This window comes from Microcebus murinus, chromosome 25 (genome assembly GCF_040939455.1).
Source record: "Microcebus murinus isolate Inina chromosome 25, M.murinus_Inina_mat1.0, whole genome shotgun sequence".
NCBI lineage: Eukaryota > Metazoa > Chordata > Mammalia > Primates > Cheirogaleidae > Microcebus > Microcebus murinus.
Window position 1 is genome coordinate 22743817 of NC_134128.1, and position 20974 is coordinate 22764790.

Here is a 20974-nt window from a genome sequence, read left to right on the forward strand (position 1 = left end):
ATGTGAGTCAGATCCAGACCTTAGCTTCCCGGCACTCACCGCCCGGCAGGAGAGAAAGAGATGGCACAGGCAGCTGCAACAAAGCTAAGTGCTGAGGCACGAGTGTAAAGAAAGAGCCCGGAGAACACACAGGTGGACGTCCGTAGCCCCCGCAAGACCCGGCTCGGGCTAGCTCGGGTGCTGCCTCTCCTTTGCAGCAACGACCGGAGCAGAAAGGAGAGGGAAGAAGAGCATCGTTTTGCCATCCTTAACTGTGAAAATCTACTGAAATCAGACGCCACTAATTTTGAATTTAGGATAATATAGACAGAAGACGGGCAGTTTCGTTTTGTTCAAGGAATTCCTGGCCAGGCGCGGTGGCTCACGCCTGTCATCCCAGCACTCTGGGAGGCCAAGGCGGGAGGATCGCTTGAGCTCAGGAGTTCGAGACCAGCCCGAGCAAGAGTGAGACCCCCGTCTCTACTATAAATAGAAGGAAACAAATTGGCCAGCTAAATATATATAGAAAAAATGAGCCGGGCATGGTGGTGCATGCCTGTAGTCCCAGCTACTCGGGAGGCTGAGGCAGGAGGATTACTTGAGCCCAGGAGTCTGAGGTTGCTGTGAGCTAGGCTGACGCCACGACACTCACTCTAGCCCGGGCAACAGAGTGAGACTCTGTCTCAAAAAAAAGAAAAGAAATTCCTTTACAGAGAAAACGGGAGCATTTCAAGTGGGAGTATTTAAATTCCTTTAATAACAAGCGGTTTGATCGCGCCTCCTGGCCCCAAGAATCTCAGACGCGTCCTTTATAGCCAGGGCTGCCCCGCCGCGTGGAATCATGAGAGGAAGAGAGAGGCAGGCAGGCAGGGAGGGAGGAAGAAACCTCATCCGTCCAGTTTACATTATTATTATGTTGATTTAAAAAAAAAAAAAAAAGCAAAGCAGCTGTGTTACTTAAAAAAAAAAATTCATATCTATGCATATGTTTTTTCCCCATGACAATGAGTCCCTTGAAGCAAGCTGGCTCCTCTTCTCAGAAAAAGACCAGTTTATCTCATGTTACCAAGTAAAGGGCACAGGACTCATTTCTGAAAGTCTTGTTTGAAGTCCCCGGAGCGTAAGCTGATGTCAGCCTCTTCCTGCCCCTGCGCTCCGAGAGTTTCCCGGGAGTTTTGGGGCTGACGCGGGGCGCCGCGTGCGTGCCATGTCGCAGGCAGGCTGTGGGCAGGCCTCGGTGGCTTCCCTGGCGGCGCTGATGCCAGGCACAGCCTGCAGCCCGGCTGAGCACCGGTGTGGCTTCTGCTTCCGGCCCTTGCGGTAGCGACACCTCTGTTTGGAACCTGATTTAGAACAGAGAGAGCCTTTGTAACGAGAAAACTCCTTGTTTTAAGTTGAAAGCAAAACAAACACTCACAAAAGGGGGGGAAAGCCTCTTTAGAATAAAAGGGCAGTTTCCCCAGACATCCTGCCGGCGCCCAGAGCCCGCGGGGCGAGGCTTGCAGCCTGATGTTCTTCCCTCCTCACCCCTGTCACTTCTGGCTTTCACTGCCCTGGCCGCCTCTGCCACCCAGACCACCGGTCTCACTTCCTCTCTCCCCGGGGTGCCGCTTCTCGGGGTGGGTTTCCAGGGGCGAGCGCCCCCTGCCATGCGGTCACATGCCTTCCCAGCCAGCCAGACCCCGTGTGCGTGCCACAGCCCTGCCCCTGTGGTCCCACGGAGTCCCCACCACAACCTACCGTGTTTCCCCCAAAATAAGACAAGGTCTTCTATTTATTTTTCCTCAAGAAGACACACTAGGGCTTATTTCCAGGGGATGCGTTATTTTTTTTAAGTACGGTACCACAATCTACATTGATTCAAATAGAGTTGAGTCGTCTTCTTCTGGAACATCATCATCACTCTCCAAACCCCCGAATCCCATCCTGAATGTCTTGCGACTCTGTTTCCTTTAGAACCATCGGCCCCGATCTCTCATGTCGAGCCATAGAGCTCTCACGGGGCAGAGGAGAAGGGCTGCTCGTCTTCTTTCCCGCTCCGCGACGACTCGCATGGGTTGTGCAGACGTGCTGCGCAGCCACGCCCGTCACTGGGTCTTATTTTCGGGGTGGGGCTTCTAATGCGCACATGCTTAGACATCCTGCCGGGGCTTGTTTCATGGGGAGGTCTTACTTTCAGGGAAACTCGGTAGGAGATGGACTGTTGTCGCCATTCCCATCTTACAGATGAGGAAACTGAGGCTGTCAAGCGGTAATTCACTTGCATAAGAAAGTGAGGGGCTGGTCCACCTGACCAGAAGCCGCACGCTCAAGGCTGGGGGCAGGAAGCAAGCTGTCAACAGGTGTCACTCACGCCCCGGGGTTCTCAGGCAAGGCCCTGGTCTCTCTTTTTAAGCCACCCTTTGAGCCATCCCCGAGTTAATCTCCCTCAGGCTGACTCCTGGGCTTCCCTCGGGCGCTGCAGCTTGAGACACCCCCGGGGCGGCACACCAGCCTTCGCCAGCCTCTCATTTCCCTCCCATTTGTCCTGCGCGCTCGGCGTGGCACGGGCCACACTCCTGGCCTCCACTGCGTCCGGCACCACGCACGGCACCAGGTCAGGATGGAAATGCTATCAGCGCAGGAGCTGTTCCTCGGGTCAGTTGTGTCCACACGGCCCAGTGACCCCTTATGCTAAGCAGGGAGAAGGTCATGTAAGATTATAGGTTAAACGGTACCAAAAGCCCGTCCCTGCGCAAAATCTCCGTGGACGGGCAGAACAGGACAGCAGCCCAAGCACCCAGGACCCTGGATCCTCAGTGAGTGGGTCCCGCTTGCTGTGTTTGCAGACCGTGGTTCCATATTTGTTTTTTTTGTTGTTTTTTTTTTTGAGGCAGAGTCTCACTCTGTTGCCCAGGCTAGAGTGAGTGCCGTGGCGTCAGCCTAGCTCACAGCAACCTCAAACTCCTGGGCTCACGCGATGCTCTGAGTAATTGAGACTACAGGCATGCGACACCATGCCCAACTAATTTTTTGTACATATATTTTTAGTTGGTCAATTAATTTCTTTCTATTTTTAGTAGAGATGCAGTCTTGCTCAGGGTGGTTTTGAACTCCCAACCTCGAACAATCCACCCACCTCGGCCTCCCAGACTGCTAGGATTACAGGTGTGAGCCACCTCGCCTGGCCGGTTCCACATTTGGATTCTCCAGGGAAGGGTTTGATCCCTGTCAAAAATGCACAGTGGGGCCTGGCGCCGTGGCTCACGCCTGTAATCCTAGCAGTCTGGGAGGCCGAGGCCGGCAGATCGCTCAAGGTCAGGAGTTCGAGACCAGCCTGAGCAAGAGCGAGACCCCGTCTCTACTAAAAATAGAAAGAAAATTAATTGGCCAACTAAAATATATACAAAAAATTAGCTGGGCATGGTGGCTCATGCCTGTAGTCCCAGCTACTCAGGAGGCTGAGGCAGAAGGATCGCTTGAGCCCAGGAGTTTGAGGTTCCTGTGAGCTAGGCTGACACCACGGCACTCTGGCCTGGGCAACAAAGTGAGACTCTGTCTCAAAAAAATAAAAAATAAAAAATGCACAGTGAGTACAACCTGCTGTACAACCTGTGTCTTGCTTAAAGCTAAATGTGAATTTTTGAGAGCAGAAAGAAAACAGGTACAAGAGGCACCCCCAGGAGTGGGCAAGGAGCAGGGCAGAGCTGGCCGCTGGGGGCCCCCGGGCAAGGACCCAGTTCTGGACACTTGGCTTAACGCACTGGACACAATTAGGGCTGATGCCAACGTGTCTGCCAACCCCCCCCCCCCCGGGTCTCCATCATTTCCGATGACTTTTTCTCTTTCCTTCTTTTCCGTTTCCCTTCTGGTCTTGAGTTTCTGCTTGCCATTGTGCTTACTTATCTGGTCTTTCTTTAAAATCTCGGGGGAAATTCCGTCGAGTTGAAAATCTCCTCGGCTCCATGGCCCGATTTCTCAGAAGTCTCTCTCTCTCCTTGCAAAAGACGGTGGGTGGGATTCACCGTTTTAGCCTATTTCTGCTAAAAATGGGACTCTGTCCCAAGAAATTGGTCTCAAAAATTTGAGGGAAAGCTGCTTTTAGATTTCAGAGAAAGAAAGAGTCTATTTCTACCCTCCCCGCCCCTTTTTCTAAATCTGATAACCCTTTAATTTTAATCAGGGTGACATTCTGTGGTGAGCTTGTGGTTAACTCTTTAATGTACCAAAGCTTGCTAGCGACCGAGAAGAGTCCTGGGTTAGGAAATAACCGGCCCCCCACGTTTCACTTACCGAAAGGTTTGAGATCCCGAAACTTGACAATTTAGAGACAGCTGTGTAGAGGGACATTTACAGTTCCTGCCTCCCTTTCCCTTCCAAGTCAAGAGAAAATAATTAGATCCCCAACCCCTCAATCCTGCTTTTCTCGTAACAAGTATAGAGTGAGGCTCCATTGGTCTTCAAACGGGTCCTGCCCCGTGACTCACTCATTCTCAGTCGTGGAAACTTTGACTATTCCACCCAGCTAGTCCCCAGAGAGTGTGGGTCAGACAGCAAGCAGCCACAGATGGTCAGCGCTAATCACTGCAGAAACATGCCTGATTCCCTTCGGATCAGCTTCCTCTCCTGCCCCAGGGAACCCCGGTGCCTTTTGTTTGATGACAGCAACTTCCCTAACGCCCCTCGGTGACAGGCACTGTACTTCTGCCATGTTTCCCTGGGCATTCATGTTTGCTCAGTGGAAGAACTGGGGTGGATATTTGTTTGAGTGAATACATTAATGGGTGTCAGCAGCGACTAGGCCAAAACACTCCAGACCTCATGCCGTGCCTACCGCAGCCCATTCGAAGGGTGCTAGGAAGCCAGACAAGGCTCCTGCACCTGCCGGGCGCGGTGGCTCATGCCTGTCATCCTAGCACTCTGGGAGGCCGAGGCGGCAGGATCGCTCAAGGTCAGGAGTTCAAAACCAGCCTGAGCAAGAGCAAGACCCCATCTCTACTATAAATAGAAAGAAATTCATTGGTCAACTGAAAATATATAGAAAAAATTAGCTGGGCATGGTGGCGCATGCCTGTTGTCCCAGCTACTCGGGAGGCTGAGGCAGGAGGATTGCTTGAGCCCAGGAGTTTGAGGTTGCTGTGAGCTAGGCTGATGCCACGGCACTCACTCTAGCCTGGGCAACAGAGTGAGACTCTGTCTCAAAAAGGCTCCTGCATGGGTCGTGGGTGCTGCTCCAGCCAGAACAGCCGGTGAGGGTGCATGGGGCTGGAAGTACCCACACTGCCAGGGATATTTTGCGCCATCCCGTTGTTTTGTTCCCGTCCTGTGCATCTATTAAACTTTATATCACTGTGATTATGCCCTTTTCAACATCCTCTTACCACCTTCGCTGGGAAGATGCTCTAGCCTTAATCGTGTTGTTGAATTGAGACGCCGAGGACTGAGAGGGGATGGAGACAGTCCACTTGATAAATAAAATTGGGAGTCAGACTTGCCCCGCCCAGGACGCGCTGTTCAAGTTGGGGGAGAGGGAGTTTTCTTCCTCCGATCAATTTCCATAGCCACAAACCGAAGGAAGAAAACCCGAACCCCTTACTTCCTGCAGAAGAAGGCTTAGAAATGCATTAGTTATCTGTGGATTTGGCGAGTTGGCAGAAAAAAAAAAAAGCCATTTGCTCTATAAACATTTTTAAATGGTTAAAAAGCACAAAAGAGGAACGTGGCTGTCATGTGCCTGCCATCAGCATTCAGTGAGTGTTTACAGTTTACTCTGGTGGCTTCTTGTCTTTTTTTTGCTTAGTTTTAATACACACTACAGATACAGGGACGTTCCGTCTGGATGCAACCTAATCCATTCTTCTCCTCTCGTCAACTTGGGGTATATCTTCTAATGGTTTTTTTTTTGTTTGTTTTTTTGAGACAGAGTCTCACTCTGTTGCCCAGGCTAGAGTGAGTGCCGTGGCGTCAGCCTAGCTCACAGCAACCTCAAACTCCTGGGCTCAAGCGATCCTCCTGCCTCGGCCTCCCGAGTAGCTGGGACTACAGGCATGTACCTCCATGCCCGGCTAACTTTTTCTATATATTTTTAGTTGGTCAATTAATTTCTTTCTATTTTAGTAGAGACGGGTTCTCGCTCTTGCTCAGGCTGGTTTCAAACTCCTGACCTTGAACAATCCCCCCCCCCCCCGCCCGCCTCCCAAAGTGCTAGGATTACAGGCATGAGCCACTGCACCCGGCCACATCTTCTAATGCAATTTATATACTACTGGTTTGTTTTTTTAACTTTTAAATATACATAAATACATACTATGTTTCCTTTCACAGTTTGCTTCTCCCCCCCAACACTGTGTTGCTGAGATTTGTTCTTGATACTTGTTTATTCTTTCTAACTCCTTATATTATCACATTGTATCGTTAGAGATGAACAGATACAGTGTGTCTAATTTTCCCCTGTTACAAGCAATGCTGTAATAAATAGCCTTGAACAGGTGCCCATGTGCAAGAATATCCCTAGAAAGCATACCTAGAAGTGATATTGCTGATTCTAGAACAGGGACAGCTTCGATTTTGCTGCGATATTTTTCAATTTCTCTTTGAAGTAACTACACGCTAATTTACACCCTTCATCAGCAATTTATGAGATTTCCCAAATTTCTCACATGTTCCTCACCATCACTTACAGTCTTTACTATCTTAAGTTGTGGTGAGTACTGGGGATATTTGGCATGCTTCCACCTGTTTATTGGTCTCTGTGGCCTGCTTGTTCACGTTCTTTGTTTTTCTATGGATTTTTTTGCTTTTTACTTACTGACTGCTACGAGTTCTTTATGTATGATGGATAATAGGGCTTTGGATAATAGGGCTTTTGGATAATTGTTTGTAGACTCCTGGGTTTTCTAAGTACACATCGTTATTTACAAACCACATTTTTGTTTCTTCTTATCCACTCCTTATTCCTCTTATTTCTTTTACTTGTTTCATTGCACTAACTAGGATGCTCAATACGGTGTTAAATAAAAGTAGGGATTGTATACACTTCTGCCATTAAATAGAAGGCTTTTAAGGTATCCTGTAAGTGTTGTTTGCTGTAAGTTTTTAGTGTCTACCTTTTATTCATTAAGGAAGTTCACTGCTATTTCTATTATCTTTAAAGTTTTTTTTTTCTTTTAGTCCTTAATGGGTATTATTTTAATCACCACTGGATGTTCTTTTTCTTCTGTTAAAATGATCATATGATTTTCCCTACTTTAAACATTAAAAGTAGTGAATTACATAAAGATACTTTCTAATGTTAAATCATTTGTTATTGCTGGGATAAATTCTAATTGGTCAGAATGAGTTTTTTTTCCTTAACACATTGCTAGAATCTGGTGCAAATATTTTATTTAGAATTCTTATATCTATTGTCATAGAAGAGGCTGCCCTACAATGTTCCTTTTTCTATGGCCCCACACAGGTTCAATAGAAAGATGAAACTAACCCCATAAAAGGAATCAGGAAGACTTGTCCTTTTTTTATTATTATTATTCTCCGAAATAGAATAGAATTAGAATATTCTCCAAAATAGAACCATCTGTTTGTATGAAACAGATGGTATTTTGGTAAAACTTTGTGTTCGCGTATGGGTTGATTTCTTTAAATTATTTATTTAATTCCTTTAATGGTTAAAGTTCCATTCTTCTTCTTGAAATGATTTGTTCCTCTTGAATCTAGTTTTTTACCTATCCATCTATCATTTTACAGTGTCCCATTTCATCTGTTTTCAGATTTGTCAAAACATTCTCACAGTAGTCTCTTGTTCTCTTTTAGGTTTCTATCATATATCGATAGTCATACCTCCCTTTTCTTTGTACCATCATCTTCCCCCAGGGCTCTGAAGCCAGGCTGCCTGGGGGAGACAACCCCAGCTCTGGGACTGTGGACCCCCCAGCTGTGTGACCTGGATAAGTGATCTCAGGCAACCTAACAAATCGCTCTCTGCCTCAGTGTCCACATCTGTAAAATGGCAATAATAACCTTAACTTCACAGTGTTGCTGTCAGAATTAAATTAGTTAATATCTGTAAAGGGCTTAGAACAGCTCTTGGGACATGGTAAAAACTCCAAGGTTAGGGCTCTGGGAAATTCCCACCCTGATTCCTTCTTCTTCTTTTTTTTTTTTTTTTTTTTTTTTTTTTTTTTGAGACAGAGTCTCCCTCTGTTGCCTGGGCTAGAGTGAGTGCCGAGGCATTAGCCTAGCTCACAGCAACCTCAGACTCCTGGGTTCAAGCAATCCTCCTGCCTCAGCCTCCCGAGTAGCTGGGACTACAGGCATGCGCCACCATGCCTGGCTAATTTTTTCTATGTATTTTTAGTTGGCCAATTAATTTATATTTTTGGTAGAGACAGGGTCTCGCACTTGCTCAGGCTGGTTTCAAACTCCTGACCTTGAGCGATCCTCCCGCCTCAGCCTCCCAGAGTGCTGGGATCACAGGCGTGAGCCACCGTGCTTGGCCTCTGATTCCTTCTTAACACGGTTTTTGGTCACGGATGCCTTTGAGGATCGTATGAAAGCTGTCATCCTCCGAATCCCAGCCTAATCATGAGAAAAACACAGGAGAAATTCCAGTCCCACAGGGAGGCATCCTACAAAAATATCTGACCAGCGTTCCTCAGAACTGACAAGGTCATCACCAGCAAGGAAAGTGAGACACTGTCATAGCCAAGAAGGGCCTCAGGACACGTGACAACTAAATGACATGTGCCATCCCGGGGGGGATTTTGGAATAGCAAAAGACTTTAGGAGAAGACTGTACACTACCCCCAAAAATATTCTTCCCAGAGACTAGATCTGAGTGTAACATCCCGTGGTTGGCCGCCATTGTCCCATGGCAACCTCTGGGGACAGCTGCTCCCTGGAAAGGGTCCTTGACCAAGTCTTTCTTCGTCGGAGCCAGAGACTGCTAGCATGGAAAAGGCTCTCCTTGTTGTCTGAGCTGCTCTTACAATGCTCTAGAACAGGGGTCCTCAAACCGCGGCCCACCGAGGACATTTATCCAGCCCACCAGGCGATTTTGCTGCCGCTGCCTGTCCTGCTTAGCAGCCGACTTGTCCCAGGCCCACAGTGCGCATGTGTGGAATGTGCGCCGCGCTCTCCAACGGTCTGAGGGACGGTGAACTGGCCCCCTGTTTAAAAAGGTTGAGGACCCCTGCTCTAGAGACACCTTGGTTTCATATTAAGCCTTTTTTGTTTCTATTTTATTTACTCATTCATTCCTTTAACATTTAGATTAAGAGTTTGAGGCCGGGCGCAGTGGCTCACGCCTGTAATCCTAGCACTCTGGGAGGCCGAGGTGGGCGGATTGCTCGAGGTCAGGAGTTTGAAACCAGCCTGAGCAAGAGCGAGACCCCATCTCTACTATAAATAGAAAGAACTTAATTGGCCAACTAATATATATAGAAAAAATTAGCCGGGCATGGTGGCGCATGCCTGTAGTCCCAGCTACTCGGGAGGCTGAGGCAGGAGGATTGCTTGAGCCCAGGAGTGTGAGGTTGCTGTGAGCTAGGCTGACGCCACGGCACTCACTCTAGCCTGGGCAACAAAGCGAGACTCTGTCTCAAAAAAAAAAAAAAAAAGAGTTTGAACCAGTCATTATAATATGCTCATGGTGCATGAACTGGCCTCATCCTGCCTCTCGTATTGTTATTTATCTTCTCTTTAGTCACTATCTAGATTTCTATTTTCCTACCCCATAAGATACCCACTCTTCTGCCCCTGAATCGCCTTCAACTCCGCTCCTACCAAATAAACGTCCCACATGTGCTTGGGAAAAGAGTTGATTCTGGCCAGGCGCGGTGGCTCACGCCTGTAATCCTAGCACTCTGGGAGGCTGAGGCCAGCGGATCACTCAAGGTCAGAAGTTCGAGACCAGTCTGAGCAAGAGCAAGACCCCTGAGCAAGTAGAGACTATTTATAGTCTCTACTATAAATAGAAAGAAATGAATTGGCCAACTAAATATATATATAGAAAAAATAAGCCAGGCATGGTGGCACACACCTGTAGTCCCAGCTTCTCGGGAGGCTGGGGCAGGAGGATCACTTGAGCCCAGGAGTTTGAGGTTGCTGTGAGCTAGGCTGACGCCACAGCACTCACTCTAGCCTGGGCACCAGAGTGAGACTGTCTCAAAAAAAAAAAGGATTTGATTCTGCTGTCGGAATGGTTTTCCATAGTTGTCCATTAGATCGAATTTGTTAATTGTGTTTATTACATTTTGCTTATTCTTACTGATTTATTTGGTCAGCTTGATGTATCCATCACAAAGGAAGATGTGGTTGAAATGTTTCAGTATGATGGTAGATTTGCAAGTTTATCCTTATTTTGTCAATATTTGCTTTGTATGTTTTGAAGCTATGTTATTGGGTGCATACAAGTGTAGAATTTTTATGTTTTACTGGAGAATTGAACCTTTAATAACATACACTCACTTCTGGATTTCTGTTCATGGTTTTGTCTTGAAGTCTGATATTAATATAAATTTTGGGGGGGTTGTAATTGTACACTTTTTTTAGTCTCAAACAATGCTTAATTGTGCTTAATTGAGCCTTAATGCTTTAATAGTGTATCTTATAAATATCATCGAACTATGTATTTTTAAAATATAATTCAGCATTCTTTTTTCTTTAAATGCATCATGCATTTACATTGGAAAATATTAGTGATATATTTTGATGATTTCCAGTCTCTTGTTTTGTTCTTTATTTTTAATCTCTATCGATGCACAGAGATTTTTTTTCTCCCTTCTTTTGACTTAAATAAGTTTTTATCCTATTTTATTTTATTTTTTTGCACTAGCCTGTAAGCTATTCACTTTACTCTTTCATGCTAGATGTAATTTTCAACATTTTAACATGAACCTGGACCTTACGAAGTCCAGATCTAATCAGTATCCTAACTCTCCTCTCAAATAACGAATAGCCACAGCGTGCATCGCCTCCGCGAACCTTTTCTACTCACTTCTCACACTTCTGTTCTCTTCCTCTTTGTTTCTCTGCCTGCACGTTTAGGTTTGGTGTTTGAAAGGATTTCCTGAAAGTAAAAGTGAGATCTTTTAAAAAGGCAGAAAGGAGGCCAGCGATCGTAGACTCTGGTGTGACCCCTGTCCTACTGCCGTGAGCTGTGCGGTGTAGACAACTTACTTAACCTCTCTGGACTGTAGTCTCTTGCTGTGTGGAGCCAGGGTGACAATATCTACCTTTTAGAGCTGCAGTGAGCACCGAAGGTGATATATACCTAGGAGCAGCACGCAGGCAGGTTCTCAGACATTGCTGTTATTATTACATAAATAACCCCCAACAGAGGGCCTGAGCGCTCTGACTTCTTCAAAGATAACGATCTGAACTAAACCACAACATCACAAAACACCTCCCATCGCCCGGGGAGTTTAGACACAGCCCTGCCTCTCGGTGAGAGAGAACCCTCAACGGATGGGCGAAAAGCACAGTCTCTCCTGAAGATTATGATTCTGTGCGAGGCCGAAACATAGAACCGGGAGGCAGAGGACCTGGCCCTCGTCCAAGGCTCACCACGAACTCCTGGAATGACCACGGCCTCAGTTTCCTTATCTGGACAATGTGGATGTTGATCTAAATGATGGTAGAGGTCTCTTCCAGTTCTCAGAGTCTATGATACCATTGAAAGGAATATTCAGTGTGCCCTGTGATATTTTCTTATTCTTTTTTTTGTTGTTGTTTTGTTTTGTTTTTGAGACAGAGTCTCACTTTTTGCCCGGGCTAGAGTGCCGTGGCATCAGCCTAGCTCACAGCAACCTCAAATTCCCGGGCTCAAGCGATCCTCCTGCCTCAGCCTCCCGAGTAGCTGGAACTACAGGCATGCGGCGGAACCACACCCAGCTAATTTTTTCTATACATTTTCAGTTGGCCAATTAATTTCTTTCTATTTTTAGTAGAGAGGGGGGTCTCGCTCTTGCTCAGGCTGGTTTCGAACTCCTGACCTTGAACGATCCTCCTGCCTCGGCCTCCCAGAGTGCTAGGATTACAGGGGTGAGCCACCGCGTGCCTGGCCTATATTTTCTTTTGCACCAAAAAGCACTCACCTTCTGTAAGGCCCGGAGGGCTGGTTTGGGTTTCCCAAGGCAGGAGGGGGCAAGTTGTGACATTAGGCATATCCGTGGAGTTCCTGTCAGATCTGACACAGAAGAAGAACCACTGCAGGGCAAGAACCAGATCATTTCTTCACCAGGTGACCCGAGCTCCCAAGCCACTGCTTCGTCCTCTGCAAAGTGCAGTAACTCGCCAGCTAGAAGCTCTCTTGCTCGAGAAGTTGTTCTAATCCTCACCTCCAACCTCTGCTGGCCGGAAAAGAGACATGGCACAAAGACGAGCATTGGCTCGGTGCTGGCTGGGCTATGGTTAGAACTCCCCGGTCTTGGCCGTGGGTGGTGGCTCACGCCTGTAATCCTAGCACTCTGGGAGGCCGAGGCGGGCGGATTGCTCGAGGGCAGGAGTTCGAAACCAGCCTGAGCAAGAGCGAGACCCCCGTCTCTACTATAAATAGAAAGAAATTAATTGGCCAACTAATATATATATATATATAGAAAAAATTATCCGGGTATGGTGCCTGTAGTCCCAGCTACTCGGGAAGAGGCTGAGGCAGAAGGATCGCTTGAGCCCAGGAGTCTGAGGTTGCTGTGAGCTAGGCTGACGCCACGGCACTCACTCTAGCCTGGGCAACAAAGTGAGACTCTGTCTCAAAAAAAAGGTGAACTAATGCCTTTCGCAACAACCTGGCTGGAATACTTGGCTAAGTGAAGTATCATCGTAAGAACGGAAAAACCCAAACCACACGAAACTCACTTCTAAACCGGAGCTAATCGATCAACACCCAGGTGCACACATGGTAGTAAAAATGCAACGGAAATCAAGCAGGTGGGGGGGAGGAGGGGATGGGAGAATTCACACCTACCGGGTACGATGCGCACTGCGCACTATCTGGGGGATGGGCACACTTATAACTTTGACTCAATCTGTACCGAAGCAATTCGCGTGACCAAAACGTTTGTGCCCCTGTAATGTTCTGAAATCCAAAAAAAAAAAAAAAAAAGATTACCTTGTGTAAACACATTTAGATCTCTTTCATAATTCCTTATTAAAGAGGATATCCTTGGTCTCGTGCAGCTCAGCGTGTGCCAGTCTGGTTTGTAATAGACAGTCACTAATTGCAAAATTAACCCCAAGGACACTCCCTTTCACCACTGTTTAGCTGCAGGGTTTGGACCAGACCGAGAGTTCTCGCCCACAGGGACTTCCTACGGGGGCTTAACTCATTAAAAAAAAAAAAGAGAGGAAGTGGGCGGACAGAGGGGAGGTGTCGGCCAGGGCTTCCCTCACTCTGGGCTCTTGGGACTCCAAGTGAGGTCTGTTAGGTCTTGTCAGAAATGGCCTGAGCCCCAGGCCGGGCGCGGTGGCTCACGCCTGTAATCCCTTCACTCTGTGAAGCTCAAGGTCAGGAGTTCAAAACCAGCCTGAGCAAGAGCGAGAACCGGTCTCTACTAAAAAATAGAAAGAAATGAATTGGCCAACTAAAAATATATATAGAGAAAAAAGAAATTAGCCGGGCATGGTGGCGTGTGCCTGTAGTCCCAGCTACTCGGGTGGGAGGCTGAGGCAGCAGGATGGCTTGAGCCCAGGAGTTGGAGGTTGCTGTGGGCTAGGCGGACACCACGGCACTCTAGCCTGGGCAACAGAGTGAGACTCAGCCTCAAAAAAAAAAAAAAAATATATATATATATATATATATATTAGAGATGTAAAATCGCTGAGTGTACTTCTGATTGTGTTGAGGTAAATGACTTATAGAGAGAGGCACACTCGCTGCACACATCGGGTCCGGTGTTTTAGTTGTTTTCAGCAGCAAAGTAAGTTTCGGCTCCGGTTACCCTGTCACAAGGCTGGAGGTGGAATTCCTCGCTGCTTTCTAGTTATTGTCCGCCTCTTGCTTTAGCAACAGATTTACCTGCTGATACTTAAAATGCTGGTCGGTGTCCACGCACGATGCGTGTTGGCAAATGGCGCCGATGATGTGGGCGGGCGAGAGCCTCAGGGTGTGACGTCCATGCGCTGGCGGGAAAGATTTCTCAACGTGTAGAACGGACAGAGCGCAAAGTTTTTATTTACTCTCTCTCCAAAGACAGAAAGACAGAGAGGCGCTGGTCCTGCGGCCAGATGACTTTGAGAAGGGGAGGGTTTGTGCCTCATTTGTCTGCTCAGCTTCTCTCAAATTGCCGGGCAAGCATCTCTGCAGGGGAGCGATGCACGTTACTAACCCCAGAGGCAGGTTTATGCTACCCTAAGTAGCTTCCAGTTAGAAATTTATTTTCTTGTTAGCCTGTTAGCAAGAGCCTTCTTTCAGGGAGAAATGACCCTTTTTGCAGGAGTTGGAGGTTCAGGCAAACTTCAGCCCAGTCTCTGTGTGAATTATTAACACCATTCCCTTCTCCCAGACGGTGAAAAGCAGGAAGGAGGCAGAACTAGCATCCCTTCCATGCCCGTTCTTTGCCAGGCCCTCTGCAAGTTGCCTTCGTATGTTATTTCATGTAGTCTTTAGATCAGCAAAATAATCATCATTATTATTATGCCCATTTTTACAGAAAAGGCAGCCAAGCTTGAGGAATTAACAACAATGAGGGTACACAGCTAGTAAGCTGGTAGAGGTGGAATTTAGAAGCCGGTCTTCCTCCCGTTCCCCCCACGCTGCCTTGCTCGCCTTGTTGTGTGGTCACCAGAACGCACTGAGTGCTCGTGTTGCCCTCTCCGATGTAACTGCTGGCACTGCGAGCCCACTCAGCCTGCTTCTGTTTAGTCCCCGCTTGGTGAGAGACGGGCCAAGCTGTCCAAGTTCTCCCCACCTTCAGTTCTTGGGGCAGAGTCAGGACAGTCCTGAGCTGCTGACTGGGGTGCCCTTCACATGGCAAGATGCTGGGCCGAGTCTGAGCACACAGAGAAGCTTCACTCAGCCTGGGTGATTAATGAGCAGCCGGCCAACCACCAGCCGCGAGTACAGCGGCCAGACCTGCCCCGGGCTCTGTGCACGTTTCGGTGGCTGGAGAAGCTCCCTGCAACCCCCTCAGCCGCTTCCTTTATCCAACCTGGGGCTTTTTCCCAAAGGTCCAATCTCTTGAACCAGAAGAACTTGTTGCAAAGCATGCAATGGAATTATTTTTCTGATCAGACCAGCTCCATTTTTCCCCCCTTAATAGCTGGATGTTTGGCAACTGGTTCTGGTGTCCTTAGTGGGATACCAGTGTCTGTGTTTTGGGCTAAGAGCGGATAAAGAAGGTCTTCCTGGCATCAGAATGTATCTGGCCAACTCAGAGGGGGAAAGGTGGGTGGGAAACACACATTTCCTACTTGCCAGACATTGAACACCATTTTGTATATATTTCTCAAAAAATGGCACAGAGTTATTAATTGTAGAAGGTCTGACACTCCTTATTTCCTGAAAAATACTTTCCACAGATACATTTTGTCCCTTGATTAAATCTACACGTATTTCCTTTCCTCCTTTCCTCCCATTCCTTGGCCCTCCTCTCTATTTGCTTGACATGAGGCACCTTCAGAATAAAACTTCATCAATGTCTACTCTTTTAGTTTGAAAAATATGGTATTTTAGAGAGGAATTTGGTTGAAGCTCACTTTCGAGCCAGCTCTGATACACAGGTTTCTAAAGAACAACGGTAGCAGCCTTCGTTCCTTTCCTAGGAAAAAGCGGGGTCTTCGTAAATCCTTTAAATAAAGTGGAGAAATGTGTGCTTAAACCATTGCATGATTTTTTTTTTTTTTTTTTTGAGACAGAGTCTCACTTTGTTGCCCAGGCTAGAGTGAGTGCCGTGGCGTCAGCCTAGCTCACAGCAACCTCCAACTCCTGGGCTTAAGCGATCCTTCTGCCTCAGCCTCCCCAGTAGCTGGGGCTACAGGCATGCGCCACCACGTCCAGCTAACTTTTTTCTATATATTTTTGGTTGGCCAATTAATTTCTTTCTATTTATATTAGAGACAGGGTGTCACTCTTGCTCAGGCTGGTTTTGAACTCCTGACCTTGAGCAATCCACCCGCCTCGGCCTCCCAGAGTGCTAGGATTGCAGGTGTGAGCCACCGCGCCCGGCCACCATTGCATGATTAAACGTGTGCGTGTTTGGCCGGGGCCTCCTGAGCTCTTAAGATGCTCCTTTCTCAAAAAAAAAAAAAAAAAAAAAAAGATGCTCCTTTCTCTTTGCAGAGCTTTGTGACGATGACCCACCAGAGATCACTCACGCCACGTTCAAAGCCTTGGCCTACCAGAAGGGAACCATGTTAAATTGCGAATGCAAGAGAGGTTACCGCAGGATATCAAACGGGTCACCCTACGTGCTTTGCACGGGGAACTCCAGCCACTCTTCCTGGGACAACAAATGCCAATGCATGAGCACGGGTAAGCGGTCCCTTTGATAACGGCCGAGGGAAAGGGACCCTCAGCAAAGAGTGGGCCCGAGCCCAGCTTTTGTTCCCTCCGCCCTATAGACAAACGGGCCAGCCCAGGCGACGGTAACTCCTTTGAGTGGTCCCTGGAATATTCACTTGCTAAACAAACGTGAGCGTCTACTAGTTCAAGAACAGCTCTAGGCACCAGCGATCCAATAGGCTCAGCCTCTGAGCACTTATATTTGAGTCAGGGGGCAGACATTACACTAATAATTACTAAGCAACTAAAACATAATTCTAGCTCACAACAATGTGGGTGTGTTTAATGCCCTCGAACTTTACACTTAGAAATGGTCAAACTTTTTTTTTTTTTTTTGAGACAGAGTCTCACTCTGTTGCCCAGGCTAGAGTGAGTGCCGTGGCGTCAGCCTAGCTCACAGCAACCTCAAACTCCTGGGCTCAAGTGATCCTCCTGCCTCAGCCTCCCGAGTAGATGGGACTACAGGCATGCGCCACCATGCCCGGCTAATTTTTTTTTTTTGTATACATATTTTTAGTTGGTCAATTAATTTCTTTCTATTTTTAGTAGAGACGGGGTCTCGCTCTTGCTCAGGCTGGTTTCAAACTCCTGACCTTGAGCAATCCGCCCGCCTGGGCCTCCCAGAGTGCTAGGATTACAGTGGTCAAGCTTTCTGTTATGTGTATGTTATCAAAATTTGGGGGAAAAAAATATGACTAGGCAGAATACCAGCCTATTACAGAGAATGTTAAAAAGCATAGCAATCCCAATGGGAGATCTCTACCTCTCCATTAGGCAGAGTTAATTGATCTGATACCATTATTTTGCCATTGAATTTTCTTTCTTTCTTTCTTTCTTTCTTTCTTTCTTTCTTTCTTTCTTTCTTTCTTTCTTTCTTTCTTTCTTTCTTTTTTTTTTTGAGACAGAGTCTCACTCAGTTGCTTGGGCTAGAGTGCCGTGGCGTCAGCCTAGCTCACAGCAACCTCCAACTCCTGGGCTCAAGCGATCCTCCTGCCTCAGCCTCCCGAGTAGCTGGGACTACAGGCATGCGCCACCACGCCTGGCTAATTTTTGCTATATATATTTTTAGTTGTCCAATTAATTTCTATTTTTAGTAGAGACGGGGTCTTGCTCTTGCTCAGGCTGGTTTTGAACTCCTGACCTTGAGCGACGCACCCGCCTCAGCCTCCCAGAGTGCTGGGATTCCAGGCGTGAGCTACCGCGCCCGGCCGCCACCAGGCACTTTGTGGGCACTCAAGGGAGACTCTTCTCAAGGGAATGATTACGTGAGCAGTGTTTCCCACGTTAGCCACTTGTGAGGCTATTTGCTTCACTTCGCTCATATTTTCTAGCCTCTAGGCACACAAAAAGAGTTACCCCTCAACCCGAAGAACAGAAAGAAAGAAAAGTCACAGAAGTGCAAAGTCCAGAGCAGCCTGTGGACCAAGTGAGCCTTCCAGGTAAGAGATGCACCTGAACACCTGTCCCCAGGTCACTGGAGGAGCTGGCTCTCTGCTTGCGTGTAGGTGACGTGTTCCCCAAAGGAGGAGGGTCCGTCCCACCACCGTAAGCACGCACGTGATGTTCCCCTCGTCCCAGGTAGCCCGTGAACGAGAACTAGCATCCGGCGTTTGTAGGCTGTTTGCTCGGCACCGCAAACCACTCTTACAGCCGGGCTCTGGGCTTGCTTCCTAGCTTGGAGGCTGGTCGTGTAGACGGAGTCAAGTCAAAAGCGTGTGCTGCAACTACGTGCCAGACCCTGCTGACAAAAGATATTACCGTGTTTCCCCGAAAATAAGACCTCCCCATGAAATAAGCCCCAGCGGGATCTCTAAGCATGTGCGCAATAGAAGCCCCACCCCGAAAATGAGCCCTAGTGACGGGCGTGGCTGCGCAGCGCGTCTGCACAACCCGTGCGTGTCGTCGCGGAGCGGGAAAGAAGACGAGCAGCCCTTCTCATCCGCCCCGTGAGAGCTCTAGTGCTCAACAGGAGAGATTGGGGCCAGTGGTTCTAGAGGAAATAGAGTCACAAGACATTCAGGATGGGATTCGGGGTTTGGAGAGTGATGATGATGTTCCAGAAGAAGACGACTTCACTCTATTTGAATAAATGTAGATGGTTGTACCGTACTTAAAAAAAATAACACATCCCCTGAAAATAAGCCCTAGGGTGTCTTATTGAGGAAAAATAAATATAAGAGCCTGTGTTTTTTTCGGGGAAACACGGTATACAAACAGGAGTGTGACAACAGCCCCTGCCCTCAAGGAAACGCTGTGTTTTTCCCTCTAAGTACAAGACAACCAACTACAGCCGAAACGATCTCCTGCACGGTGTCTCTCGCAGGGCAGGGCTGAGAAACGTGCCCGCCACACCGATGACTCTCAGGGAATCTCCCGCCAACGGGCTGTGGATGAGCCAGCCCCTCACCTGTCGCTCACCTGCCTGCGGCGTTCCCACGGGAGTCAGGCTGACGCTGGGTCACAACGTCAAGAAGAAACAGAGCCCGCCAGGGAACATGGAGCTTTTCTTTTTTTCTTTTTCTTTTTGAGACTTCTGTTGCCCGGGCTAGAGTGCCGTGGCATCAGCCTCGCTCACAGCAACCTCCAACTCCTGGGCTCAAGCGATCCTCCTGCCTCAGCCTCCCGGGTAGCTGGGACTACAGGCACGCGCCACCACGCTCAGCTAATTTTTTCTATGTATATTTTTAGTCGTCCAGCTAATTTCTTTCTATTTTTAGTAGAGACAGGGTCTCGCTCTTGCTCAGGCTGGGACACGGAGCTCTTTGAGGACTTCTTGCTGACTTTCTGAGACGCCCCTGGTCCTAGGCTGGCTTTATAACCTTGGGAAGAACGGCACCGTGCAGAATCTCACCTGCGCCTCCCCAGAGGCGGAGCCAGGCGGCGGGAGGTGAAGCTGAAGGACGGCCAGGCTCCTACGGCAGGGTGGGATCAGACCTCGGTCTCCTGGATCAGAAGGGGATCTTTCTACCGCTCACTTGTGTCCAACTGGCTTGCACTGATTCACAGCTTCCATTATTTTTTTTCGAAATCCTGTTGCATTACCGCAGCATGATGGTTTTGTCCCTCTGGCTCCCTGGCTCTGGCCTGGAACGGCGTTTCCAAACCCATGTCGCCGCTCGCTGTGTTATATTTTCTCCACCACCCTCCCCGCTGTCAGGAGGTTTTGCAGAGGACAGGGTTTGTTGTCCTGACCCAGGAGGTCACCGGCGGGGTCCGGCCAAGGCTGCCTCACAGACCGTCTCAGCCTGGAAGCCGCAAACCCCGTTCATGCAGGTTCGGACGGCTGTGGAGAGCTTGGCCGTCAAACAACAAACGGTTCGTTCCGAAATGAGAGCACAAGTGTGGCCACGATGTGCGAGGTGCTGCGTGGCAGAAGCCGGCTTGGGGCAGGGCCACTGGGCGCCCTGCCGGGGCAGAGGGCTTGGCAGGGCACGTCCGGAACTCGGAGGGTGGAGGGTCCAGCAGGTCAGAGCACCTGCGCAGCCTCACGGGCTGGGGTCAGAGGGTACATGCGGCAACCTCTGCCCAGGCTGCGTGGGGGACTCCCAGACTGGATCAAAACAGGACACGCTCTCTGAGGCCAAAAGTCGGCCGGGCGCGGACTGCGGCCGGGAGGGTGGAAAGTTACTGGGCTTGGGAAGTTTTTAGAGGTCTTGGCAGGGCTCGTGGGGACAAGCTGCAGGCACTGCTCGATCAGAGATCACGCTCCGTTTCTCTGAGATACCCCCAGCCCTTCCTGCCCCTTCCTTTGGCTTCCCCTCACCCCTGCTACGGCCCCATCCTCCTGCCATGGTCCCAAGTTGGCCACCAGCTGCCACCAGAGAATGTGCCTCTCAGCTCTCCAGCGGAGACCCAAGGTGATCTTCAGGCTTCGTTGGTGCAGATTGGCTCGAGCCTGTCCTGATGCCTCAGCCAAGACCGCCCTCCCCATTCCTGTCCCCTTATCCAAACCCTCACTGTCCTCGAAGGCCAGCTCTGTGCGCCCCTGCAAACGTCTGCTCCTCAGCGACACTCAGCGACCGTCTCCCCACCCTTGCAGGGCTGACGGGTCTTTGCGCCTTCCTACAGGGCCTAGCAAAGCTCTGGAGCCGCAGACACCCCCCGCTTGTGCGGGCCGGATGAAAGAATGAATGCGCAAAAGCATAGGCACCCGGGGCCAGGCTCCAGCAAGGGGCAGGCTGGACTGGCGTGCACGCCCTCGCGGTCTCTCCAGCTCGCCTCCAGAACTTTCCTCCCCTCCGCCAGGTCACTGCAGGGAGCCTCCGCGGTGGGAACACGAGGCCGCGAAGAGGATCTACCACTTCGCGGTGGGGCAGGCGGTCCACTACCGGTGCGAGCAGGGATACCGGGCTCTGCAGCGCGGCCCCGCCCGGAGCGTCTGTGAAGTGGCCGGCGGGAAGACGAGGTGGACCCGGCCCCGGCTCACGTGCGTGGATGGAACGGAGCCCGGTCAGTTTCCAGGTAGGGCAGCCTCCCCGCCCGCATCCCCTCTGCCCGCGTCTCTCTGCCGGGCCCAGCGGG

The 20974-nt window shown here is 49.2% G+C and overlaps 1 protein-coding gene and 1 long non-coding RNA gene across 4 annotated transcripts in view; one reads left to right on the forward strand and one right to left on the reverse strand.

Moving 5' to 3' along the window:
* The window catches only part of IL2RA (interleukin 2 receptor subunit alpha), a 38556-nt gene that overhangs the window by 8813 nt on the left and 8769 nt on the right, over positions 1–20974 (forward strand). For both annotated transcript variants that reach the window (XM_075997493.1, XM_075997492.1), the window contains exons 2-4: positions 16232–16423; positions 17785–17892; positions 20699–20914. In XM_075997493.1, the coding sequence (XP_075853608.1) occupies positions 16232–16423; positions 17785–17892; positions 20699–20914 (516 nt within the window). The remainder of the gene's footprint in view (positions 1–16231; positions 16424–17784; positions 17893–20698; positions 20915–20974) is intronic.
* Positions 714–12412, reverse strand: LOC142864346 (uncharacterized). Of its 2 annotated transcripts, XR_012914875.1 has the most exons (3): positions 4252–4734; positions 3861–4015; positions 714–1322 (listed from the first exon to the last, which is right to left on the reverse strand). It is a non-coding gene; the product is annotated as an uncharacterized LOC142864346 (long non-coding RNA). The 2 variants fall into 2 exon arrangements; XR_012914876.1 differs by lacking the exons at positions 3861–4015; positions 4252–4734 and adding an exon at positions 12051–12412.